Below are 27,544 nucleotides of genomic sequence, written 5' to 3' on the forward strand. Positions count from 1 at the left end.
AGCAGTGGGGGAATGGATTAAGATTGGGATACAGAACACTAATCTTAATAAATTCACCCCATTGGGTCAAAATACTACGGTAGTCCGATAATCTGACAATCCGACACCCGTGGTTCCCATTAAAGGAATCTTACTGTTCTATATAATGGAATCTGAATATGATAATATTTTGTATTATTGCACAAATGGGAATCTTTGCAGATCTCTGTATAAATTGCCTGCTCAGTATTCTATCCGTATACATCCCTGACACACAGGACGTAGCAGACAATGCACTGCTATATCACCGCGTAACCTCACGTGTGCCGTATACACTATAATGGCAGCACAGACTCCAGAATCACGAAGATGAAATATTGCGAGATGTGTCGTAGTAAGTGCGCATGGACGACGTTAGTGAGTGCACGCTGCATCTCGGATTCTGGAGGCTTTGTTACACAATCAGACAGAGAAGATTGCCAAACACACTCCGGTTATTTCCACAAATAATGACCTTACCCGTTGCCAAGCAACTCCACAAATGCTTATCGCGTACGCTTTAACATAAAGTCCAATGGGAAAAGCGAATGAAGGCATGACTTTCAGCTAAAATCTGTACGGAGGTAGTTTACAGAGACATGACTTTGAAATATAGGCTGTAAGATATTCGCAAGACGCCTCTAAACAAGGTCACGGGGGCAGACAAAGTCATGGGTATTATACGATTCGCCATTATCATGATGTGGCGCAGGCCTGGTCATGAATCGGGCCTAGCACCTCTGACGACTCATAACTGGCGTGGATTATGGGCAACATTTACACCACATTGGCGGGGTAAATCTTGGCGCAAGTGTCCTCTCAAACTTATTTGCTCTAGGGTTTTTGAGATGTTGGACCTATGGGTTCTGGGCTGGTTCCTGTGTCAAGTGATCAGAACAAGTAGCCAGACCCATCTACCTCTCCCGTGTTCAAGTAGAGGTAGATGGGTCTGGCTGCTTGTTCTGATCACTTGACGCAGGGTTGGAACCAGCCCAGAACCCATAGGTCCAACATCTCAAAAACCCTAGAGGAAATAAGTTACCTGTGCTATGGTGGCTGGCCGACTATGGCTAAGTCACTCCCCATAGGATCAGTAGCTAGTGGTGAAAATTGGGGAGAAGGAACAGCCAGGTGATGGTTCTGAATGCATGACCTGGATACAAACCCCGGCCCAAAAGAAAAAAAGACTCTCTGGACAGCCCCTTGGTGTGACTCCCTGGACCAGGTTGTATCTGACAAGACCCTTTTTAGCTTAATTTCATACAATTTCTTGAAATCGAACAACAAATGACCCTCACACAATTACGGATAAAGAGGGTCACCAGGTATCATAACTAGACCCCAATTTTTTTTCTGAAGGTCTAAAAATGCTAGGTCCATGTTTACTACGTAATGGTTCACAGATAACCTTCCCATTCCAATGTGTATTTATGTGCACCAGCATGTGCTTGACATTACCATAATCTATACTCCTGCTAAGTGGAGGCAGCCATTTTGGGGCCTACATCACCCTTAGTAATTGGTGACACCACTGCGGTACTTTGGAAGTATTCAGGTTTCTCATGTAGATTCAATCGACAATAGGCCAAACATTTTCAGAAACGATGACTAAAACCGAATTACAAGACAAAGTAACGGCTAGGCTTCCTCCAACATCCTCAATTTTTTCACTACCCATCGTAAAGCCTTCTTTCTAGTTAGTCACTATGATTTGGACTTTCCTACAAATATGATCTGTACAGGGTTACGAGAGGTACCTACATAAATTCCTAAGTTATATAAAAATTGTAGGGCAATGTATACTAGACCCAGCGCCGCACCTCCCATGAGGCGACCTGACCGGGGGGGGGGGGGGTTGGGGCGGAATTTTTGCTGACCTAAGCCTTAGCGCTTAGGCTTAGCGTCACCGTCTCGGCAGCCCGGCACGGGAAACGAGCGGTGGATTGGGGAGGCCCTGTGGACGCAGCGCTGCTCCACCGGCCTCCCCTGATGCTCAGGCAGAGAGCAGGTCCTCTCCCTGCCTGCTCTCTGCCTGCTAACGCCGCCCCGTCCTGCCCCCCTTCGCTCCGCTCCGCCCCCTCCTCTCGGGGGGAGGGGGGGCGGCTTTCTGTCATCCGCCTCAGGTGGCATGAAAGCTAGGTTCACCCCTGACTAGACCCCTGCCATAGAAGTGACGCATCTTTACACCACTTTGCCATTTTCCATCCCGTTTGGAACTTTTTAAGACAGTGAGTGGAACAAAGTGGGGATCAAGGCGGGTGGAGCGGGACAGGGATGTATCGGCCCCTGGCTAGCACAGATTTGGTTTCTGGTACATGGAACTTCCAAGATCGTAAGAATTCTTAAGAAGTCAGAGCCTCTTAATTCTACCACATCTCGCACCAGCAGGGAAACTGATTAAGACTGTAATCTTTATAAATCACAACTAATAACAGGTAACGATAGAAATAATCACATTAAGGATAATAATAATGTAACTAGAATAAATCCTGACCTATGAATAGAATATTACAGAAAATACATCATTAGCATTAATAATCTAAACACAATAGTAGTAAAAATAGTAAAAAAAAAGAACAACGCGAACAATAACAATAGTAATAATACCCATAAATTTATAATGTAACCTGTAGGTGTCACCATTAAGCTACTGAATAGTTTTTGTTCTTTCTTCTATGGCCAGTAAAGTTACAGACAAAATAGGAGGGAGGGGAAAAGAAACTACAGACCATAACCATTAGATTTGCTAAATGTTAGCTCCCTACTATTGATCCACTTACCCGATAGAACATCGATGATGAATATATTTAAAAAAGCAAAAAAAAAAAACTGAAAAAAAAGAAAAGAAAACAGACTGGCAGGGCCAGAAACTCTAATACATCTACCTCTGGACAACTGGAAAGTACTTGGGCTAAGTAAGTACTTGGGCCTCTATCCACATTAACATAGAGGTCGCCAGCACTGATCTATGGCTATTTAACTGACAAGTTAAACAAGTTCTCTGGCCAGTAATTTTTTTTTTTTTTAAAGGCCCCATTGTACTACCTGGTCCCTCTCAACATGCGGAAGGTGATTGGCTAAGCTGTCACTTCCTGTAACAGGGACCAATAAATGGAGACCAGCAGGGACCCTGGAAGTGTTGGAATAGGAGGAGTGAGTATTAGAGATGAGCAAATATACTCGATCGAATACCTCTGGCGCATAGCTCCCGCTGCAAAAACACTTCCGGGGCATCGAATTTTTACTGCCCCTCCAACCTTCCATGCCGCCGGGAGCTATGCGACGGAGGTATTTGATCGAGTATATTCGTTCATCTCTATTGAGTATATATATATATTTTTTTTTTTTTAAGATTCTCTGCTTTCCCCCACCCCCATTTTTTTTTTTAAAGCTATTGAGCTGAGAAAAACTTTAGAAAAACAAGGAGAGACCATTTTTAATCTTTTGTATTACTTTTTAAGTATTTTTTCACTGAATTAGCTTCAAATTACAGCTATGGATAACACCAAGGATGGAGAGTAACCCAAATATTTTGTCTAATTTAGAATTTAAAATTACCATAAAAAATTTATAATAAACAAAGTCAACATATCAATACATAAAAACACTCAATTTTTTTTTACATATTTATTAAATTTGGTAAGAACAAGGGTCAAAATTTGGACTCTAACAATATTTTTTTTTAAACAATTTTTTTTAGTTTTGCCAATATCTTACAATTCTACGACTGCCTACTAAAAATAAAAAAATAAAAAAATCTACATCTCATGGATCTTGTACACAACTCTTTATCTGCCAAAGGAAAAAAAAAATAATTCCAGTCTAAAATCATTAATTACACATTGCACTAAGCACCCCAGAACAGTTCTTGTAAAGGAGCTTAAAAATAATACCACAGGATTTATCTTGCCTTGCAAATCACAAATTAAAACTCCTTTTTTTTTTTCTTTTTTTTTTTTGTAAACGACAGACATTTAATATTTTAAATCGTGTCTAAACAGTATGTCCATCTAAAATAAAAATTTAATATTTTTGAAAAATTTAATTTTTTGAAATTTTGTAAAGAAAAAATACACGGGCACTAAAATTTCATTAAAACTATATGAGGACAAGGTTTGGGTTCTTTCAAAAGCAGTTGTTCAGCACTTGTCACCAAGGGCTAAATGATTTCTGACGATGGTGCAGAACTATAAGCATATACTCTGACATTTTTGTGATTGGGCTGTGAGCACAAACGAAGACTCTCTCTCTTTGCATTAATATAAACTGACAATGGTTCAGGCCTAAGGTCACGTGACTACCCAGAAATGCCTCGAGCCATCAGAATCAGATCATTTATTTTAGTGATTTAACTAAATTCACGTTCTTTTTATTTCCCCCTCCTCTTGTTCTAGAGACCTCGTGGTATTGGAGCAGGATGCGTGAAGCCCTGCAAGCTGATTGAAATGCAGAGGAATATTTAGCACTTGTACAATTTATGGTAATGAAAACTTAACGATTTCAACTTAAAAAAATCATTTAAAAAAATCTACAAAAATTTGCAGAGGGCCATATTTTGTAAATTCATATTAATGCAAAAATATCACATGGTATAAAAAAAAATAAAAATGTTAAAATATGATTCGGCACTGGAAAAAAAAAATCAGAGGATACAGACCATCAATTAGCTGGAGCTAGTGAATTATTTATACGTCCTCTGAAATAATGTGCAAGCTATTTTTATAGAAACCACTTTGTGGGCTCTTGAAGAAAGACACTGACTAGTGCTGCATCTACAAGAAAAAAAAATAATAACGGTGTGTACGGGAGGAGGGTGGGGGGGTATCCCAAACCTGCAGTCTAGAATATGAGTGATGGATAATAAAAATAAATAAATAACGGTGTGAAAAGGAGGAGGGTGGGGGGGTATCCCAAAACTGCAGTCTAGAATATGAGTGATGTATAAAAAAATAAATAAATAACGGTGTGAAATGTGAAAAGGAGGGGGGGGGGGGGTATCCCAAAACTGCAGTCTAGAATATGAGTGATGGATAAAAAAAATAAAAATAAATAAATAATGGTGTGTACAGGAGGAAGTATGGGGGGTATCCCAAAACTGCAGTCTAGAATATGAGTGATGGATAAAAAAAAAAAAAAAAATAACGGTGTGTACAGGAGGAGGGGGTGGGGGGTATCCCAAAACTGCAGTCTAGAATATGAGTGATGGACAAAAAAATTAAAAAAAATAAAATAAAATAAAAAATCCATCTCCAGAATATATTTACTATAGTAATCATGGCTATAAAAAAATAAAATAAAATAGTCCACCTTCTGAATAAAAAATTTACTATAGTAATTTAACATCATAGCTATAAAAAAAAAAAAAAAAAAAAGAATAGTCCACCTCCTGAATAAATTTGCTATAGGAATTTAACGTCATGGCTATAAAAAAAAAAAAAAAAAATTCTAGAAAAAAGGGGTCCCAATACAGCACCATAAAGTACAGGAGGGGTATAAGGACCATATAATAGAGGAAAGAAGGTGGAGCCCCATTCCCCCCCCCCCCCAACTATGAAATGGATAGTGCCCCCATCTCAGCCCCCCCCCCCCTCCTCCGTCTTTTACCTCCTCCCGAATTAAACTGCCACAAAAAAAAAAGTCACCTACTGAGATTAATAGGTGCGATAAGGAACAGCCCGGTCATTTGGCAGAGCAGGGGGGCTGCAAGGTTGTCTGCATACGGCTCTTTAATCATGCAGTACTAGAATGAGCACGATATCAATATACAGTACACCCTTCACCATGCATAAAACACTGCTAACAACCTCTCCGATAGCAAATCTAACAACGAAAGAAAAAAAAAAAATAGCATGCCACAAAAATAATCCAAAAATAAAATTAAAAAAGGTAGAAATGGAATCAGGACTCACCGACTTTGGGCTCTTCTTTGGGACTGGCAGTCCTGCAAAACGGCAACAAGGGAGAGATCAACATTAGCATACAAATGTTACGTTCATCTAAGATAAATCCCAAGGTATATCATTCTAATGTAGCCATCTGCACGGTAAAAGCAGGATTCTCTCCAGCATCGGAGTTATCAGTCTGTTTAGAACGAATCAAAGCAGAGTGCGAGAGAGAGCGAAAAAACAAGAGAAGGAGAGGAGGAGAAAGAGAGAGCGAGAGCGAGGAGGAAAAAAAAAAAAAAAGGGGGGAACGAGAAAGAGAGAGGGACAGAAATCTATCTGCATTAGCGATGCTGCAGCAGCCTGGAGGCTGGGGAGAACAGACCTCAGCGGCCTGGGAAAACTAAGCACTTGGACAGAATCGCAAATGGATTAAGAGGGACTTGGCGAACAATTAAACCGAGATATTTCCTTTTGACGCGAGCTGCTTGTCAATTGTATTGGACCAATGGAAACTGAACAACAGATACAAGCGGCTGTTAAAAGGGTTTCTTTACAGCAAGTGAGAAGACAAGGATTTTTGTGCGGAGGGTGGAGGGGGGGGGGGGTGTTATTCCATCAAGGTTAATAAACATGTGGCAGCTCCATCAGAACACGGCGGCTGGTGGATCACCGGGGCTCACTAGTGCAGAGGAATAGTGATCACAGCAGAATCCTGACTCACAGTAACACAATACACAGCACATAGGAAAGAGGTATAGCTATCTCTAACCAGCCTTAGCTAGGAATGGAATATCTATCTATCTATCTATTCCATTCATAGCTATGGATAGAGAGATAGAAAATAGGTATTAGATGATAGATAGATAGATAGATAGATAGATAGATAGATAGGAGATAGATAGATAGACAGACAGATAGATGATAGATAGATAGATAGATAGATAGATAGATAGATAGATAGATAGGAGATATATAGATAGATAGGAGATATATAGATAGATAGGAGATATATAGATAGATAGGAGATAGATAGATAGATAGATAGATAGATAGATAGATAGATAGATAGATAGGAGATATATAGATAGATAGGAGATATATAGATAGATAGGAGATATATAGATAGATAGGAGATAGATAGATAGATAGATAGATAGATAGATAGATAGATAGATAGATAGATAGATAGATAGATAGATAGGAGATATATAGATAGATAGGAGATATATAGATAGATAGGAGATAGATAGATAGATAGATAGATAGATAGATAGATAGATAGATAGATAGATAGATAGATAGATAGATAGATAGGAGATCTCATTCATAGTATATGAAATAGATATATCTCCTTACATAGCTATGAATAAAGAGAAAGATTCCATACATAGATATGCATAGAGAGAGATATCTGTATAGATACACATTTCATAGATTTTTCTACCTTCTATCTATCCACCAACTCAACAAATTCATATCTAATATATGATATAGCCAGATAGATAATCTACTTCATATCTACCTATCCATCAAATTCCAATCTATCTATCTATCTATCTATCTATCTATCTATCTATCTATCTATCTATCTAAGAGCTAGACAGACACTTGCAGATCTTCAATGCACCCGATACCTGACAGCAGCATAAACACAGATCCTAAAACCTTCCTTACAATCTAAGCATCACCAAAGTCATTCATCCGCCATTGGTGGAGCTAGAAGGCGAGAAAACCTTTACACGTGTTCCCAGTACACACACTTGTACCCTTCAATAGTGATCACTCATTTCTTAAGGTGGCCACAGACAGAAAGATTTAACCACTTCATGAGCCCTGCACGGACACTCTGCTGGGTGGAGTCTAAAGATGTTTGGGTTCCTGAATAGCCAAGTTGACCACTGAATCTAGTGACCAGGTGGTCACCGTCATGCAGTAGTAACTATTCCAACCCACCAAACAGATCTCTATTGTTGTGAAGGTTTCGGGACCACAGATGTGTCCACTGTTTTGCTCACCACGCGTCACAATAATTTACATAATCTTTCATCTGTTTATCCATATCTTTTAGGATATGAGACAGCACTCTTGAAATATTGAATTTTAACCAAAAATTAAAATTGAGCTAGACCAGCACTCCATTGGACAACCAATTTCCAAAAACCCTTTAAGGAATTTTCTAGGTAATAGAGAAGGTTCCCCATTTATGATTCTCTTTTGGAGGCCTCAGCTCCTCCATTTCAACAACCACCAATTGATTAACAGTGTAATACCTTATCTCGCCTGCGGGGGTGTTGTAGTGAAAATGAACAATTGCTTTAAGTTACACAAAAAATTTTGTTTATTGTAAAGTGAAAAATGACACAGCTTTCACTCATCATCTATGTTCTCGGCCCCCAATCTACCTACACTATAGCTTTCATTCATGGTATTGGCATATTTACATCGTCTTACTAAGAGCTCCAACTAGATACACATCGTATAATTTTTTTCTAACTAAATATGTTTTGGAAAAAAATAATTGAATAATATATTAAAATCGTAAGACGACAAAGCTAAGCATTCCCTTTAACCGAACTCCTCTGTAAATTAAATTGAGATTTTGCTTAAATTCCTTATTATTTAGACAAATCCCAATTTGAGTTCTAGTCTCCGAACAGTGTCAGCAAAATTACTAAGTGGGAAGACAAAAAACATCCATCTTCAGCTAATAATTAGCAGCTCCTTAAGAGAGGTTTCCTTTCATCAAGACACAAATAAAAGGCTTCTCTGTATTAATACCAGAATTCACCATCTACATCAATGGAAAGGAACTTTTAATTGATTTTCTTAGTGAAATAATCAGTTTTAATTGCTCTCATTGATGCAATGGGTCACCGAACATCTAAAAAAACTTGATATGAGACTATAAAAAATATACAAAAAATGTAAAAAAAAAATAACTGTATAAAATTGTATAAAATACAATGAAAAATAAGGTATTAAAATATTTTAAAAAATAATTTGTATTTATATTAATTTTCCTTATTTTATTTCTAGCAAATTTAAAAAAAAATAAAAAAAAATCTAAAAATATTTTTTTTAAAAAAAATAGCCACTGAATCACAATAAAATCCGGCTATCACAAACATCATTAGACGTCCATTATGTGCTAAGCGATCATTGTTTCCCGGGACCATGAATCATGAAATGTCATTTGACGGATACCAATGTTTACTGCAAAACCTTCAGTAATTGACTTAAGAAACAAGGTTGTGTGGGGCTTGTACAAAATGTCAACAGCTCTTGAGGGAACAATGAAGGACGCACGGAGGAAATTTTCAAAAGGTAAGTTTCACAAGATTAAATTCAATTGACGAAACGGTACTTAAAGGACAGTGTACAGATCTGAGACGTAGCTTTACGCTATGGATATGCTCAAGCTAGGGTGTAAATACCATAGGGGCAGAATTAGGAAGAAGCTATGGGACCCAGCACTGAACTAGTTCTCCTATGTGCTTCGATGGCGTCATGGTAATTACCTGTAGTTACCACTAGGGGAGCTCACTGCATACAGATTTATACAGTTTCTACTGAGTGTAAGAGACTCTTGACACTGTCTACAAGATGAAGGAGTAGACAAAGCAACCACAAGGCCATATTATACACTTGTAACCATATAACGGACATCATGTATTGCGGTACATGTGTGGTCCAAAACTATTCATGGTAAATGGAGGTGGAAGTGTCAATTCAGGCTACTACCGTGGGATATATTAAGTATCTGTGCCATGCATGTCCAAAAATGAGCTGTATATGGCCTGTCCAGTGCAGTGCCTCACTCTATACATTGGTCTGTAATATGGACCCCCATAGACCATGTGCGCCACCATGGATGTAGACAGCCCTAATCATGTAGCAGTTCAGGTTTCTTGTTCATGACATCACTACAATGAAGGTGACAGTGGCCAGCTATCAATGGTCAGACACCACCATGACTCCGCCAAGTGTCTGAAGATGGTCTGGGCAGAGACGAGGGTGTATGATAAAGGAGCCACCTGTGTCTGGATGGTGGCTATGAAAAATGTGGTAGTTGCTCAAGCCTGTTGTCAGATACTACTGTTGGTCTGTCTGGGGCCTGTTCACCCTTTGTACATGCCCTTAAGTAACCACTGTTCCTGACACCCCCTAACAGCTAGGTCTGTATGGCCTACAAGGTGAGCATTTCGTTGAAATGACCAATGCACTGATGTGCCCCCTCTCAAAGTCTGTCAACTGAGCAGAATTTCTTTGTGTGCGTCATAGAGACATGTCTAACAGTCAATGATCGCTCACCAAGACGTACACTACCCAAAAGTAGCCTCTTGGTATGTTTTTTTTTATAGGGTGGTGGGGGAAGCCCTTTTACGCCCTCTTGTGGCAAGACTCAGTATCTATTGAGACATAACTGTTTTCTAGCAATCGGACATTTCACTCTGGATGCGTTATTTTATTTTTTTAGTCACAAAGTTCTTATAATTCGCCATATACATATGTATATAGATCTGGTGACTTATACTGTGGGCAAACCCGTCACGTTGCACAACTTTTATGTGGGTGAGTGATAATCGTAGCTGCCTTTGATTCATGTAGGATGATGATGTTGCATATTGTAGGTTTAGGGTCGTACTATTACAGTATCCAAATTTAAACTCTATACATAAAACATACATAGACAACACTGCCTCTAGTGGCCAAATAGCGTACTACATTTAACAACATAAAAAACATTAAACTTTTTTTAGGACACTGCCCATTTCCAAAAGGAAATAAGCAAACTCGTGTTGTATTGATGCCCAGGGATCTATACGCCTCCTTGCCAAAGCCGAGGTTTTATGCAGAGACTTTTTAAGAAATCCCAACTCTATAATTACATACAAAATGATATGCAAAAGCGATCCTGCTGCATTCCCGTTCCATCAATTACACAGCCAGCGTCTGGTCCGCACCATCTAAATCAGATACTAATCACTACAAACCCACCATATCCACTCCCATGTCTGCCTCCTTATTAGGAATATCTTCACTATACAGGGAAGGAAAAAAGGTCAAGTACTTATTCAAGTTAATATGCAGCCATCTACGCAAATGAAGATCAATGAGATGCCACCAATAATTCATGAACGCATTGATTAAACAGCAACGTCTCCAAAGGGATGAAGATCATCTGAATGAAAGTATCAGATGTCTGCAAGATTGCAAGGATCATAATAGCCATAGAAACTAATGCCGTATAAATATTTCATCTCAGATCTGTAGGAAATCCAAAGGACAAGGAGTAGGAGGCTCAACCTCAGACGGTTCTTGCTTAATATTATGGCACTGGTACAGGTAAACTGTACTGGCCTGATACGATACTGATCCGGGGTCCACGTAGGGGTGTAAGGTAGGCGACACTCGGCCTATGCTGTGGATGGAGACCACAACTAGGAACTGCCACGACCACCTTTCTGTGTCATGGACATGCAACTTACTTTTGTGTATGAACTCCAATGTTAGACTGAGGTTCCTTGGGCCCACCAGATAATGTGTTTTTGGGGCCCAACCTCCAACAAATGTGAGACTGAGGTTCCTTGGGCCCACCAGATAATGTGTCTGGGGGCCCAACCTCCAACACCCCTAGATAATAGAGCATGGTACCCTACAAATTTGGTGGACTATTAGGATAACTGCTTGTGGCCTCTATCGCCGTAACCTAAAGTCGTGACATCACCAATGATATCATTTCGGAATGATATAGTATTGTTAATTAGGTGCCGTATGGCAGTATTAGGGAAGCACAATATGGCAGTACTATATATTATATGGCCATGCTAGAATACTACTATTAAAAGGGATAGTCCACAAAATGCATTTATGATTTATACACAGGATGGGTGATACATGTATGGTCCTTGGGGAGGGGGATAAGACTCCAACAGAAACTAAAATAGGGGTGTTTAGCCCCTATTTCAGAGAAGGGGTCACACATGTGCAGTACTACCCATACAGTAAGTCCCAAGAGCTAAATATTTATGATGTATCCGTAGGATAGGTAATCAGTATCGGATTGGTGGGGGTCTGTTACCCAAGACCCCCACAGATCAGCTGTGTAACGCAGTATTCCTGTGCCTGTGACTTCTGCTTCATGGGTCAGTCCCTATCAAGTGAAGGAGGCTGAAGTGCAATATCAAGCACAGACAGTACACCGTGTACAACACTGAGCTTGGTATTCAAGGAAGGGACTACAGTGCTTACTGGAACGTTACAGACTCTTCAAACAGCTGATCGGTGTGGGTTCCAGGTCATCAGTTTTGGACGCCACCTGCGTTACTAAATCTGGGCAAATGGCTTTCTTCAGGATATCCTGAGCTGGTATTCACAACTTCCCCCCTCTACCACCCAATGGGGTATTATGAGTTGATAGAATTGGGGCACCAATTCACTTCCCTCTGGAGGACTCAACATGTTTGTACATGGACAGCCCATACCCCATTTTCAAGGGTAATCCTGAGTTTAAAAAAAGGTGGAGCCCCACTTCAGGACCTCTACCTCTGGAGGACTCAGCACATCCATGAAATACATAGGCAGCCCAAAAATTTCAAAACAGACTATGCAGTGCTCCCTTTAACCAGTGGTGGCGCTGCAGGAAAAGCATTCACTTACTCCCTGGACAGCAGGCGGTCATCCTGTGATTGGGTTACTGCCAAGGGACCCTTGTATTAGATAGGGGTTGGCCCTATGAGGACAACGGTGCAGCAATTCTGCTCGGCATCTTATAAATATCTGGCTGCGAAGGGGTATGCATTTCCTCCAGAGAAAATAGGCCAATATATGCAGATAAATAAGTACATAAAACTCATCTCTGTTGACAAATATTTCTACATCTTTGTTCTCGCCCTCTGATGAAAAAGAAAAAAAAAAATAAAACCGAAAAAGAAAAATCAGTTGACTTTTTATTTTTTCCAGTAGGCTGCACTGCAATACCATTGTGAATGATTTCCCCGTGAATAATTTTGCATCTAAATCATCTTATCTGTCAAAGAGAACGGGGCAAGGTCTTTTTGGAGAACTGTCTTTATGACGACTGTAGAGGGAAAAAAAAATTAAAAAAAAAATCAGACTTTTGAAAAGGCAAATGCAGAAATTCCAGGACGGCAAATCACAGAAGACGTCAAATTTGATTCCGAACCATCTTTGATACACGTCCTTTGTATCGGAATGAATTGCTAATTTGCTGCGAGTGTCTCCATAACAAGGGCTGAGTGATAATTAATTTCATGACTTTTATGGTTTATTTTGGAAAACTTTGAGAAATAGAACTTTTTGACGTTACATCTGTAACGAGGTACTTAAAGGGGGCGTTGGGATTCGGTGCCAGTGGAATCAGGGGCACAAAGTGCCCTGAATTTGTGACCAACTGTGCCCAAGCACGAGGCAGTGTTACTTTAAACTGTATCTGCATCCTTAGGACGTAGATATAGTAAAGACTTCCATACTATATACTCTTGTAGACCGGATGCACAAAAGGGGAACATTGTTAGTTTATAGGACACAAAAGTGGGGTATTATTACTGTTCAATTTCCATACAATTTGTAGAGACAGGTTTACTATTCCCTCCGTTACACATTGTATGGCAAGTAAGTGGTGCGGCCCTCAGCATGTAAACATTACCAGAAGCTACGCTCACCCAAAACAGCTGATCTGTGAGGGTCGTGTCTATCAGGCCCCCATACGTATAATCGATGGTCTATGCTGCAGTTTTTTGTGGATGGTATATTCTCTACAGGACTAAAAATTGTTGCCAACATACCTATCCAGCGCGCTCTTGTCCTGTCCCGGTTTTCTTTCTCTCCTGTAGCAGAAGTGCAGAGGCTCCCATGACCACTGAGACCATTCAGTGACCTTGGTGGTCGATGGAGAGGGACTGGTGACATGACTCCTATATGCCACCAGTTGCTTACCATTGACCACTGAGGCTACTGATTGGTCTCAGCAGTCATGTGAGCCTCTCCATTTCCGACGTGGTGAGAAAGGGGCCAGTACAGGGCACCAGAGCGCTGAGGTCGTTTAGTTTCTAGTTTTGTTTTATACCCACCCTGGCTGCCCCGGAGTTCGTCCTGAAAACCTCCTTTAAGCCCAAACCTTATTGGAATGAGCGATCATTTAAGACCCTTTAAACGGGCACCAATTGGCTTTTTAAATCGTCGATTGGCAATCATTATGACCACACACTGACCCATGTAACCCAAGGACCTTTAGCGACACCCTCTGGTCAGATTACGAAACAGGGAGGTATAAAATATGAAAGTCTTAGGGGCTGGGTTCACACCAGCATTGGCTCTCCATACGGGGATTTCGTTCCCCTCTCCGCTTGAAAAATGTGGACCATGCGGACCCCATATATAGGGATTAGTTTTCCATTCAGAGGGTCCCCAAACGAAAACCCGAATGCAGATGTGATCCTAGCCTTACATATAGGACCAAAGATCGGTGCCCTAGGTATGTAAATCCCAATCCATGCCCCTGACTATCCTTGCAATATACTTCAGTTGTCAGTGAGGGTACCTTGATGTGATTTATATGACTATGGGGGGTATTTAGTTTCCGAAGACGGAGACTCATTGCTGTATACAGATGACAGCCCCAAGCGCGGCCAGCTCAGATCAATGTATATGTAGATAATTCCTGGCACAGGGCGGTGTACTTTATAGAGCAATCCCAGCAGCTACATCCGGTCTCCTGGTCGGAGGTTCCTCCCGGTGTCTCTTCTTTCCTGGAATCCCTTCAGCGAGCACTTACACTCTTCCTGGAATGAATTCTAATCGTGTTTTAGTAATATGATAACTGAATGATCTGCCAATTTGAGAACTGCTGGAAACAAGAGCACTTACCAGCCTGAGTGTTTATTTGGTGCTCGCAGCTTTTTCTGAGCTCAACACATGGAGCTACGACATAGACGGAGATGGATCTCACGAAAAAAAGAAAACGGGAAAAAAAAACCTGACTGGTGGAAAATTGCTATCACGGCTTTCGAGAGCGGGCACCGGGCAAACTTTATCTTCTTTGTGCAGGAGCCAGATAAGAATTTGCAAAGACGAGAACAGGTAGATAGACTTATCACTGAAGAAATTCTCTGGTGGAAACAGACGAATACTCCATGCTGTGAAAGGCTTTACAACCTTTCCTAAAATCTGATTTTGAGCCATTTACAGGTGAATGCTCTCTGATTAGATGACAGGCTGGATCCTCTAAGGACCGGGCTGCATAGGGAGCGCACGCTGAATAGTGGCTGCACGGACAGACAGGAGACGTGCCAACATTGAATCTCTCAGCTGGAATCTCAGCACGCCTTGATGGAGGGGAGGCAAAGGGAATGGGAAACAGCCCAAGTGGGCGGGTACAGATATGTAAAGGGGAATTTCCTATGGTCGACTTGTATTAATGGGGGGATCTCTGATCTTATATTGCACTAGTAGTATAGGGATGACCGAGTCATCTTTAAAATTAGGAAAATCTACTCATATCACCAATGTGCCCCTTATTTCAACCTGTGCCTTGAAAATACCTTCCTTAATTCTTAATAAATAGTCCTTTGGTTGACGATGAAGATGCCACACACATCGCTCACAGGTTTTGCACATGTGCAGTACTGCATAAAACAGCACATGCACAATTCAGCTCTGCGCATGCGCTGGCCCCAAAGTAACATTGTTTTCACTCTCCAGCAATGGCCGAATGACTGGTGTAGCCAATGACACAAAAGATTTATTGGGCAGAACAAAATTGATTCCTTCCCCCAGAACAGGGCAAACATACTGTGCAGATGTTCTACACTGTATCGCGCAAGTGCAATAATAAGCGGCCGAATGATGATGGGATTGTTCATATGAACAATCCCGATATCAACATTAACAATGAATCCGCCCGTGGGTTTAATATTGATTAGCTGATTGAACGGGTTGGGGTGCTCAGGTGATCGCTGCAGCCTCTTCATGTTATACCAGCACAGTCCTAGGGCTATACATAGTCCCTGGAATAGGACTGAGCTGCTGAAGGATCACGCGGCTCCCCTGGATATAATGTCCCTTCACTCCTATTGATGGACTATAGTCTGGGATTTTTCTGTTGATGTCCTTGAAACCCCCATATGCTTGCAATAGGGGTGCCAGGCTGTGGATCCCCCAATTTGATATTGAAAACAAAACAAAATAGAAGAGGATCCATAACCTCCTCTACAAGTTAGTGCAATGAACAAAGAGAGTCTCCTGCTTTGGACGACTCCATATGTCCATAGGTTACTTAGCTACTCCATTTCTTTCCATAAAAACTGTGTAATACTTCACTCCCCCTGCGGAGGCGCTGCAGAATAATTAAACACCTGATCCCGGATCGCTCCCAGAGATTACTGCAGGGTGATACTGTGATCAATGTATCCTCAAGGGACCGATCCTGTCCAAAGCAGACAGATACTAGACATCTAAGGAAAAAAATCACTATAATGTCTCCTTATGACTCCTTAATGTCTGCTAGACATTGTTGTATCCTTCAGAAGAGAATGTGTATTATCTATACAAGACGCCCAGTCAGAGGCAGGAATAAACATTTCATATGCCAGCAAGGCCTTTGTAGTCTATGAAATATATATAAAGGCGACTTAAAGCTAATTTAATAAATCTGAGCTTGTTGTACTTGTGTAAAATCTGCTATTTAACAATCAGATGTCTATGGAGGACTTTTGATGCGAGCAGGTATGGGGTATCGGCCTCACTACTGCCTGGTGCAACATGCTGCTCGAATAAAAGGCGGCGGCTCAGCTGGACGGATCCAGCAGGCAGCGTCGCTCTTTCATGTCGGGGATGTGTTGCGGCACGGTGATAAATCACTGAAGAGTTTAAGAGGGGAGGAAAGCAGCATGTGCCACAATAATTTGCACACTTAGTACCCATTGTAAAATACATCAAATAAGGAAAATAGTTTATTTTATGAAGAACTTGCAAACTATATTCATTTTAAGCAGTGGGATTTCACTGGGCGTTCCGTAGAACAGTTTGCCGAAACGGTAGTCTTCCATGTTGGTATGCATATAATGGACTGAGGGAGTTGGGGGTGACCGTAGACATCCCGATTATTGACACCAGAATCCAAGTCCCCATCGACTTGCAGCTAGAACTCACAGGAACCTGCCAACCGTGATGTGTGAACGGTGAACGCCAACCGTCCTTTACGCAAGGCTAGTTTCACCAGCCACAGATGATGGTGTTTGGGAACTGAATTCCCAAATTGTAACCAGGATGCGCCCTCTCTCGGTGAAATAGAATGCAGTATCACATGTGTAGCAACGAGGAAGCTTATTGATAAAAGACAACGCGTTTCGGGGTTTGGTGCTAAACAGACACCACCCCTTCATCAGATCGACTTTCATATAGCGTTGTAGGCCATACCAAAGATGAGAAAGACCTCGTGTGGTTGAAATGGGTCAACATCTTATATATGATCTTATGGGCAAAACTAAAGGAGGTAGTTGAGCATGGTCCCCAGAGTACTTGGTAAGAGAGGGAGTTTGAGGATGGGGTATCAACAAGCCACCCTGACTTAGTCAGGATGAGTAGATACAGGACTATGGTACCAAGATGAAATTTTTCCATGGTTAGCTATGACTTGAAAGGTCCCTAAACCCATAAGAGAAACTTTGGCTGATCCTGCCAATTGTTCGAGACCCAAGCATAATGGATACAGGATAGGTCATCAGTATCTGATCAGTGGAGGTCTGACATCAGGACTCCATACTGTTGAGCTGTTTTGGCTGGTAGAAGCTGTATACAAGATATAGGGCTGTATACCTTGTTTACAGCTTCTATCTGCCGAATCACCTGATTGGTACGGGTAAGCTCCCTCCAATCAGATCAGATTTGGTTGTCTGAGAACCATTATCCCTTAATCTTTATCAACCCCTTTAAGATGAACCCTGACCCGCTAGCTTACCAGCGCTGATACTGAATCAATGGTAACAAGAACAAACCCTAGGAAATAATTTGATGACAATATGTTGTATAAGAGCTGCCCCCTCCAAATGGGAATTGGGACACATTAAAAGATAAATAATGTATGCTACCTTCAGACGACTTTAGTTTTCTCGTGTGTAGGCGGCAACTTGCAACTTTATCATTTTGAAAAAAAAAAATACTTCTAAATATTAATTTTAAAGAGTTTTCCAGGTTTGGATGCATCGGTGACCATGGTCTTACAATAGACCTCCCTATGTACTTAGTCTACCAATCTCTTATCCTACCACCATATCCCAGGTCGTCATATTTGGAGGCCCATAACTTCCCAACAGGAAATAGCCATGTTGGTTGACTAATATGTCGACACCATGGACAACACTTAGTAGTGAACCAGGGCAGATCCAGCAGGAACATGGTGAGGAACTGGAGAAGTCTCCTAACTACATATATTTATACGGCATAAAGTCATTTTGGGGGCTTCTTAGGGAGTGATAACTTCCATATTTACCCTAGACATATTGCTCATTTTCTGGCCCATTGCTCTCAGCGCTGGAAAACAATTCTCAGCTTTACCACCATTTACACTAATCCAATTAACTACTAATGTTTCATTTCCATTCAGTCAATATTCAAAAGACCAGCAATAAAGTGAAAAGCATTTTCAATAAACCTGCCAAATCACAGAATGGCCTAGAAAACTGAAAGCTTGCATTTATTCATATACTTTAATTAAACTCGCTGTTTAAGGTCATAAGCAAACTTCTCTTGCAGATCATATAAAGATTTAAAGGGGGTGTCCAGTATTCGAAAATAGGGCTCTAATGTTTGCCAGAAACAGCCAACCTCTTAGACTCTGCCTGGTATTGGCGTTCACTTGAACAGCATTGAGCTGCAATACCGGACACAGCCTATAGACAAGGGTGGCGCTCTTGAGATCAACCAATCATGGGGAAATCCATGACCAACAGATGAGCTTTATCGTGTGGGTTGTAGATGATTGATTTGAGGAAAAGTCCTTAAAACAATAATTGGTGGAGGTCCAACATCGTTGACTCCTCTTATCAGCACAGTGAAGGAGATGAGGATAGGCCAGGAATGGTCAAGTCCCTGAGAAACCCTTTTAATGGTGTTATAGCATAAAAAACATTATGATCATATGACTGCTAGGATCCCCTTTCCCTGGTTACTAGAGCGGGATCCAGAGTCCATATTCCAGGGGACTTTGAACGGAGCTGTGGTCACGTGTGACTACTATGGCACTCTTTGAGATAACTGAGCATAGAGCTCAGCAAATTCCATCGGTCCAATAGTGTGACCATTGCTCTATCCAAAACCCTCTTGCAAAGGGGGCTTGGGAGTCCCATTCTAGTGATCGGCTAGAGTCCCAACCGTTAGGGATCATACTCTAATCATCTGTCCAATGGATAATGCTTTACTTGTGATCTAACCCTTTTATAGGGGTTCTCAGAGACCTAAACATTTATGGTCTACCCTTAGCCCCTTCACCACGCTATTCCGAGAGGTCAAAGAGTTTTGACCTCCACAGAGCAAACACCGATGTCCTGTCCTAAGGTCTTTTTTCAAGGTCTCTTCTTCAGGCTGGTCATACATAACCCAAACACTTGGACCCACCTACTGATCAGGTCATGAATTCACCCATGTCCAGTAGCGTTCAATATATTGGAGATATTCCACCAAAAATGCAATTGAAATTATTGTTCATTGACCCAACCCTTGTCTTTTTTCCCACCCTTAATCCATTTGAGGATTCCTTTCCATGTCCTGAGTGCAAGAGCGTACATCTTCCTGCCTATGGCCACCCTAAGACCTCTTTAATGGTCATAAATATTAATTGAGGTCCACCACGAAACCTCAAAGATAATCTATACGGACTAGACCCTGACCAGTAATGAGTCAGTTTGATCAATGGCCTGCTCCCGGTTCACCGCACTTACCTCCTCTTTGCACCAACAGAGTAACTTCACTCCCCTTTGGACATTCGATCAGTAAATCCACAACTTGATTATGTGTAAGAGTCTGCACATTCTTCTTATTTACTTCCACAATGAGATCTCCTTCTTTGAGGCCACGGCAGCGAGGACTGTCTACAATCTGTTTGACTCTCTGGCCACCACCGCCAGGACTGTCTGCTATAGTAAAGCCAAATCCCATTGGCCCTTTAACTATGTGCACCGTAATGAGTTCGGGTTGCGTTGCTATAGAGGAAGCCAAAGAGACAGTGTCATTGGGGTAACAATGGGAACCATTTGAAGATACGTCCGCAGGGCTGCTTGGCCTTGGCTCCTTCAAACTATTGGCTTTTCTTGTTTTACTGCTGTTACTGGAGGGCGAGTCATAAGTTTCTTGTCCGTTGACAATAATAGGGTCTTTATCCAGTATGGCCACCGATGTCACCAGACTTGTGTTGGGATCATCGGGGTCAAATGGAAGTGGATACCCCCTGCAAAGTTCAAGGTCAACACTTTCACCAATGGGTATAGACTGGAAGATCTTTACAACTTGAGCGTGGGTGTATCCGAGGACACAGGTTTCATTTACACTGACAATGACGTCACCTGTCGTAAGGAAAAACAGAGATGACAAAAATCAGTTTTTTCAATAATTCTCAAAAACATCAAAAAGTGGTAGAACAAAATGGTTAAAAAAAATTCTTAATGAAAAAAAAATCTTACCCGTTTCCATCTTGCCATCCAGAGCAGCGGGACCATCGAGAACCAAACTCTTTATCTGAAGAAACTCATCGGGTTCATCTCCACCGACCACAGTGAAACCAAAACCTCGGGTGCTTTTCCTCAGTTTTGTGTTGATAAACTTTCCTTTTAGTTCAGATGGGTTTCTTGTGAAAAATGGTTTAGCTGAAATGGGAAGTAAGACAACATCAATAAATCACATTTGTTAAAGGGAATGTCACCAGACCCCAGGATATCACCCCAGCCCTGCATATAGATAGGTTAGTGTCACCAGAACCAGCATATCACCCCAGCCCTGCAGATAGATTAGTGTCACCAGAACCAGCATATCACCCCAGCCCTGCAGATAGATAGGTTACTGTCACCAGAACCAGCATATCACCCCAGCCCTGCAGATAGATAGGTTAGTGTCACCAGACCCCAGTATATCACCCCAGCCCTGCAGATAGATAGGTTAGAGTCACCAGACCCAGTATATCACTCCAGCCCTGCAGATAGATAGGTTAAGGTCACCAGACCCAGTATATCACTCCAGCCCTGCAGATAGATAGGTTAGTGTCACCAGACCCAGCATATCACCCCAGCCCTGCAGATAGATAGGTTAGTGTCACCAGACCCAGCATATCACCCCAGCCCTGCAGATAGATAGGTTAGTGTCACCAGACCCAGCATATCACCCCAGCCCTGCAGATAGATAGGTTAGTGTCACCAGAACCAGCATATTACCCCAGCCCTGCAGATAGATAGATTACTGTCACCAGACCCCAGTATATCACCCCAGCCCTGCAGATAGATAGGTTAGGGTCACCAGACCCAGTATATCACTCCAGCCCTGCAGATAGATAGGTTAAGGTCACCAGACCCAGTATATCACCCCAGCCCTGCAGATAGATAGGTTAGTGTCACCAAAATCAGTATATCACCCCAGCCCTGCAGATAGATAGGTTAGGGTCACCAGAACCAGCATATCAAGCCAGTCCTGCAGATAGATAGGTTAGGGTCACCAGACCCAGCATATCACCCCAGCACCGCAGATAGATAGGTTAGAGTTACTAGACCCCAGTATATCATCCCAGCCCCACAGATAGATAGGTTAGTGTCACCAGACCCCAGTATATCATCCCAGCCTTGCAGATAGATAGGTTAGAGTTAATAGACCCCAGTATATCATCCCAGCCCCACAGATAGGTTCGGGTCATCTGAATCAGTGGTTTCCTCTTGTGGATAGTTGCCTCTGTTACTGTGACTATCACCGTTTTAGCAATATGCCAAATGAGCTCTTTGGAACGTCATGGCTTACGTTTTTGGAGCAATGGTAATTGCCCTCCTTGTTGTTCCAAAGAGCTCAAACTGCGATATCTCGGCAACAGGGACACCGATTTCAAAAGGGGGAAACACGATTCCATTCAGATGACCCTAACCTATCTATCTGCAGGCCTCCCTTGATATTCTGGATACTAGGACTTCCTATAAGACCACCAGCATTGGCCACCCCAGAGACGTAACTTGAAGCACTTGTTCTCCAGTGCTTAAGCTGTGCTGGGAGTAACTGGGATAGGGGGCTTTGGGGCCTCAGCAAGGCATCAGGGTCTAGTATGAATGTCACCTCTGCTCCCACTATATTTATGCCACCTACTAAACTATCCCAGTAATGTTAAAATTACCATGGTTGGAAGGGTCTCTTGCTGGTTCCTTCTTTTTTGGTGTGAGGTTGTTGGGAAGAGTAATGGGTGGAGGCGCTATAGGTGGGTGGTCTCCTGTCCACTCTGTTGCTACAAAACATAATGATACAAAAATAAGAATCCATGTAAAGCAGATACAATTTAAAGAAACACCCAGATAGAACAAAACTGTGACGTGCCCAGTGCAGGGTAAACCTTAATAAGAAAGGTGTGTCAGACTCCTCCACCCTAGACCCTGCTCTGGGCGTAGGACCCCATGTACCCCAATATGTCACATTATAAAATACTTCCTATATATTTGAAATGACTAAAACATGGCGGCCGAGCAAAATTAAGTTATTGGCATTTCTATTGTTAATTTTTTTTTTTATTCTTCTCTATATTTTCTTATAAACAGCCATGTGGCCCCTCCCCCGCACTACTTAGACACTTTAAGTGGCTCCTAGACAACAGGAATAAATAGCAGGTTGCTTGTTCCCGATGTACTCCAGTTTATCAGCCCATGCTGAGAGTTGAAGTTACATGGGGAGAGCAGCAGGTTTCTGATCAGCACCGACGCCGAGCATTTGCAAATGTATGAGCAGAAAAAGATTACGGTGCATGTGCAATTGCAAATTGTCGCCATCACTGCCGGCGTCAGGGGATTCTATTCTGTATTTGCAGCCCTCGCTGGAGACGTGCGGTTCTTTCCCTCTCCGCTGTAGATTATTTGTCTCAGGGTGCCCCCCTGTGGATCTTGTACTCAGGGTGACCTTAGCAAGGAACGTTTAGTAGTCTCTGCTCAAACACGTTACAATTACTCCTTCCTTACACGGCAGCCTGCATCTGAAATCGCCCTCACACTCATCTCCGAGCACAAGTCCTGCTGTTTCTGCAAAAACATCTCGAAACGTAACTGCAGCCAAACACACCGGTGGATTCTAGGCTGCTTATCCCATTGCGAACGGTATAGCAAAAAATATATTTTGCAAAAACACAATATAAAAAACATTTTTTATTTAATTTTTATTTAATTTTTTATTTAAGAAAACACACACTCTAAATTTTACAGAGACGGATTATCTATTTTAAGAAAGTGTATATGATAATTTGGGGCACGTCAATCGTCACCCTATAAATCTACTCTGATAAATCATTGAATTCCTACAGTAAAAAATCTTTAAAAAAAAATAGAAGCCAAAAAACGGGGTGGGTGAGCACTCCCACTACTATAGTTTAGGGGTCAGTGTAAGACCATCAAATTTTGATAGAAAGGTCCCAGATGATAAGTTGATCACAGAATATCTCATTGTTGGGCCCCACGCTGATCAGCTATAATGTGCAAGGGAAATCACAGCCATTTCCCTGCAGTGCCTCCAGAGGAGAAACTAAGTATTACACTTTTTTTTTTTTTTTTTTTGTCTAAATTTTACCAATATATTTTCCTCTCCTAAGAGAGTTCATAGCATCGTGCAGAGTACTATGAGCTCGGGCCCATAACAGGGTTCTATAAATATGGCAGATGATCCAATGATAAGATTCTCGAAAGTCTTAAAATTTTAGTACAAGTTAGGAAATGGACTACTAACTGAGGTCCCAGAGGATAAGCTGAGCACACTCATGTCTCACGGCTGGGTCCCTCAGTGATCAGCTATATACAGGGGAACTCACAGCAACTATCCAATTTCTGAGCAGCACCTCTAGAGGAGAAACTAAGTATTAGATAATATTGATATAAATGAATGGGTTTTCAATGTAAAACATAGATGTGCTGGGTCCTCCTCTTACTCCTACAGGGTGGACCCCACCTCTATTGTACTTGCTAAATTTTACCTATATAGATTTCCATGCTAAGAGAGTATATATCGTAGTTTGAGATATATCTATACCCTATACACTACTATAAGCTTGGGCCAATAATGGGGTTTCCCATGAATATATAAATATGGCCAAGATAACCCTAGAATAAAGACTCTCAAGTTATTACAACACAGGAAGAGGGCGAGGCTGGACAGTGTACTACCGCAATTTAAAGGGGTTGTCGGCATCAAATAACCAAATTCTGATATAAAGGTCCCAGTCCACAAGCTGATCCCTAGGTATCTCATTGCTAGGTCCCTCAGCGATCAACTATAACCCAAAGCAAGTATTCAATTTCCCTACAGCACCTCCAGAGGATAAACAAAGTATTACACAGTTTTGTATAAATCAATGGGTTGTCAATTTGAAATATACATATACTGGGTCCTCCAGGGAGACCCTTGTGGTCCTGCTTGGTGGACCCTACCTCCTATTATCCCTAAATTCTTGAACAGGGTATCATATAGGATATTTTGACTAAACCAGACAAGCCCTATAATACCCGTCCCATGTACCATATACAGGCAGAAATCTAACATGATGAATATAACATGGATAATATATGTAACCGGAGAGCGTCTTACCTTCTGTCTGCTGCTGCCCAAGCTGCTTCTTGCGTTTGGCTTCAAGGACAGGATTTTCATACTGGGTTTTCCTGTTTATGTGACTGCGAAGGAAGACAATGATGTCACTAATGGCGTCTATTGAAGGACAGGAATTAAGTCCATGGAGGCGGCTGTACTTAGATGACGCGCATTGTCAGGATGTTTATCCGGGCATAAAAGGGCGAGAAAAACTAACAAACAAGTCCAAAGTCATAAAAATATCCTAAATGAATAAAGCACATGGCCATATTATGGCTGCGGAAGAGTTCCCACATCTGCCCTTGACGTCATAGACGGGGGCAGGGGTGTTTTTGTGTTTTCGCTCCATGTGTTGTACCAATGACCAAAAAAATAAACTCCAAAGCAATTTGTGTTTTTCAGAAACAGCGCCACTCTTGGACCGTGTCTTGTATTGCAGCTCAGTCCCAATAACTTAAAGGAGTTGTCCCCACTCTGAAGTTATTCCCTTATCCAAAGTCTAGGGGATATCCTAATAACTACTGGGGGAACCGCACCAATCCAGAGAATGGGGTCTGATGGAGTAGAAGACCCAATGCAGCTCAGCCATCTCTGACGTAGAGGGTGCATATTAAGCCTGATCCTCCGTCAGGATGGGGGAACCCCACCCCCATTCTCCAGATTGTGGGGATGGGGCGGTCCCAGAAGTCAGACTCTGATCATGAAGTTATCTCCCTACTTCAAAAGCTGGTACAACCCATTTAAATGGAGCTGAGTTGTAATACCCTACACAGCCTGTGGACAAGAGTGGCGCTGTTCCTAGAAAATAAATATTTTTTTTTCCAATCTCATTTAATAATTTCAGAGCTGGATTATTGGAATTTTTACAATAAATCTATCTTGGTCGGTGTATACAAGCCGCGGTACTGGTCAGGGATGACTTACTCTACATAGTAGACTCCATAAACAGGATCTTCTATCTTCTCCCACCCAGCAGGCAATTCTAAGAATTAAAGGGGAAAAATGGATTATACAACAGAACTGCAACTTATACAATATCAATATCACATCTAAAACGTGGCTAAAAATCACAGGTATATGCGTTGTGAATGGAAACAGAGACTGGATAGAGATAAGCGTCAACGGATCGTAGAATTGACGCTTATCTCTATTGTTACATTGTTGAAACAAGTCAATTCCGTGAAATCTAGCGGCCGACTAGATCTACTCTTATATTATGTGTTATTTTATTATTAATGCTGGCATACCTATAGAGATAGCAAACCTTAAATTGACATTACGTATGGCTCTGCTATCCTGACGTCAAAGCTTCTGCCTGCGTGATAGATGTGGATCAGAGTTTATAGATTTTTTTAATTTTTTTTTTTTCCTTCATAATTTAATTTCATTAGGGCTGAAACGAGTAATATTGTAAACCAAGAAAATGTAATGTCATATGGCAATGTAGTACCCTCGATTAGCCTGTAGGTGGCACCAGCTTATACAAACAAGATTATGTTACATGCAGTGTCTATTCTAATATTTAGGGAATGCAGAGCCGTCCTTGTATCCTCTCCTATAGGCTCCGAGCAGCAGGGCATGCTGGTATATGTAGTCCATTTGTGCGACTACGGATAACATGGCGAATATGGAGAGGTGCACATTTGGGTAAATTTTTACCCTTCCCTATTAAATAACAAATCTCAAGGGTCACTTGTTAGAAGGCTGCCTTGTGTAGTTCCTCCTGGTAATAGATGAATAATGTGACATCTGGGCATGAAGTGTCCATATAAAGCCCAACTTGGTCAGCAAAGATTAAAGGAGTTTTCTGGGACTTGTTGTCCTTACTATAGATCATCAATAGGAGATCAGTCCAATATCCGGGACCCTCAGTGAAGGCAACACTTCCAAGCTGTGTCGGTGATGTCACGTTCATCGGTCACATGGTACAGCAACAGCTCAGTCCCATTCAAGTGAATGGGGCTGAACTATAAAACCAAGCACAACTCAAACACTATAGCTTCTTCAAACAGCTGATCTGTAGGGGTCCTGGGTGTCGGACCTTCACCAATCACATATTGATAATCTATTCTAAGTCCCAGTGATGAGGCAAATTGTAAAACCTATTTGCCAGTTTGTTCTTATATTTCTAGGAAGAGTAAAAGAGGAAGAGAGCTGGAGGTCCCATTAATGGCCACCCTGCAGAACTAGAGGTCCTTTTTACTGTAGAACAGAGGAGACCTAGAGGTCCTCTCTACTGATCACACAGGGGAGTGACAGGTCCTCATTACTGACTCGAGGAGAACAGAAGATCCTCACTACTGACCACATAGGAGAACTAGAGGTCCTCTTTACTAACTACACATGAGAGCTGGAGGTCCTTTCTACCTACTATACAGAGCAGAAGGTTCTTTTTACTATATCACACTGGAAAGTTTGAGGTCCTTCTCTACTGACCACACCACACATCAGAGCTGAAGATCTTCTCCAATGACTATATAAGAGAGTTGGAGGTCCTCTCTACTGACCGCACGAGAGCTAGAGGTCCAATCTACTATACACAGGAGAGCTGAAGTTCCTCTCTACTATCCACAGGAGATCTGAAGTTCCTCTCTACTATCCACAGGAGAGTTGGAGGTCCTCTTTATTGTCCACACAAGAGCTGGAGTTCCAATCTACTGTCTACATGAGAGCTAGAATTCCTCTCTACTATCCACAGGAAAGTTGGAGGTCCTCTCTACTGACCACACAAGAGTTGGATGTACTCTCTACTGACTACACAAGAGCTGAAGGTCCAATCTACTGACCACACAAGAGCTGGAGTTCCTCTCTACTATCCACAG

At 41.7% G+C, this 27,544-nt stretch overlaps 1 protein-coding gene across 5 annotated transcripts in view; it reads right to left on the reverse strand.

Moving 5' to 3' along the window:
• MAGI1 (membrane associated guanylate kinase, WW and PDZ domain containing 1) overlaps positions 1-27,544 on the reverse strand; it is a 321,908-nt gene that overhangs the window by 41,400 nt on the left and 252,964 nt on the right. For all 5 annotated transcript variants that reach the window (XM_075287478.1, XM_075287479.1, XM_075287477.1 and 2 more), the window contains 6 exons: positions 25,647-25,704; positions 24,723-24,805; positions 22,282-22,389; positions 20,600-20,782; positions 19,862-20,482; positions 5,928-5,959 (listed from right to left, as the gene is read on the reverse strand). In XM_075287478.1, the coding sequence (XP_075143579.1) occupies positions 5,928-5,959; positions 19,862-20,482; positions 20,600-20,782; positions 22,282-22,389; positions 24,723-24,805; positions 25,647-25,704 (1,085 nt within the window). The remainder of the gene's footprint in view (positions 1-5,927; positions 5,960-19,861; positions 20,483-20,599; positions 20,783-22,281; positions 22,390-24,722; positions 24,806-25,646; positions 25,705-27,544) is intronic.

Source organism: Leptodactylus fuscus, chromosome 9, assembly GCF_031893055.1.
Source record: "Leptodactylus fuscus isolate aLepFus1 chromosome 9, aLepFus1.hap2, whole genome shotgun sequence".
NCBI classification, from domain to species: Eukaryota; Metazoa; Chordata; class Amphibia; order Anura; family Leptodactylidae; genus Leptodactylus; species Leptodactylus fuscus.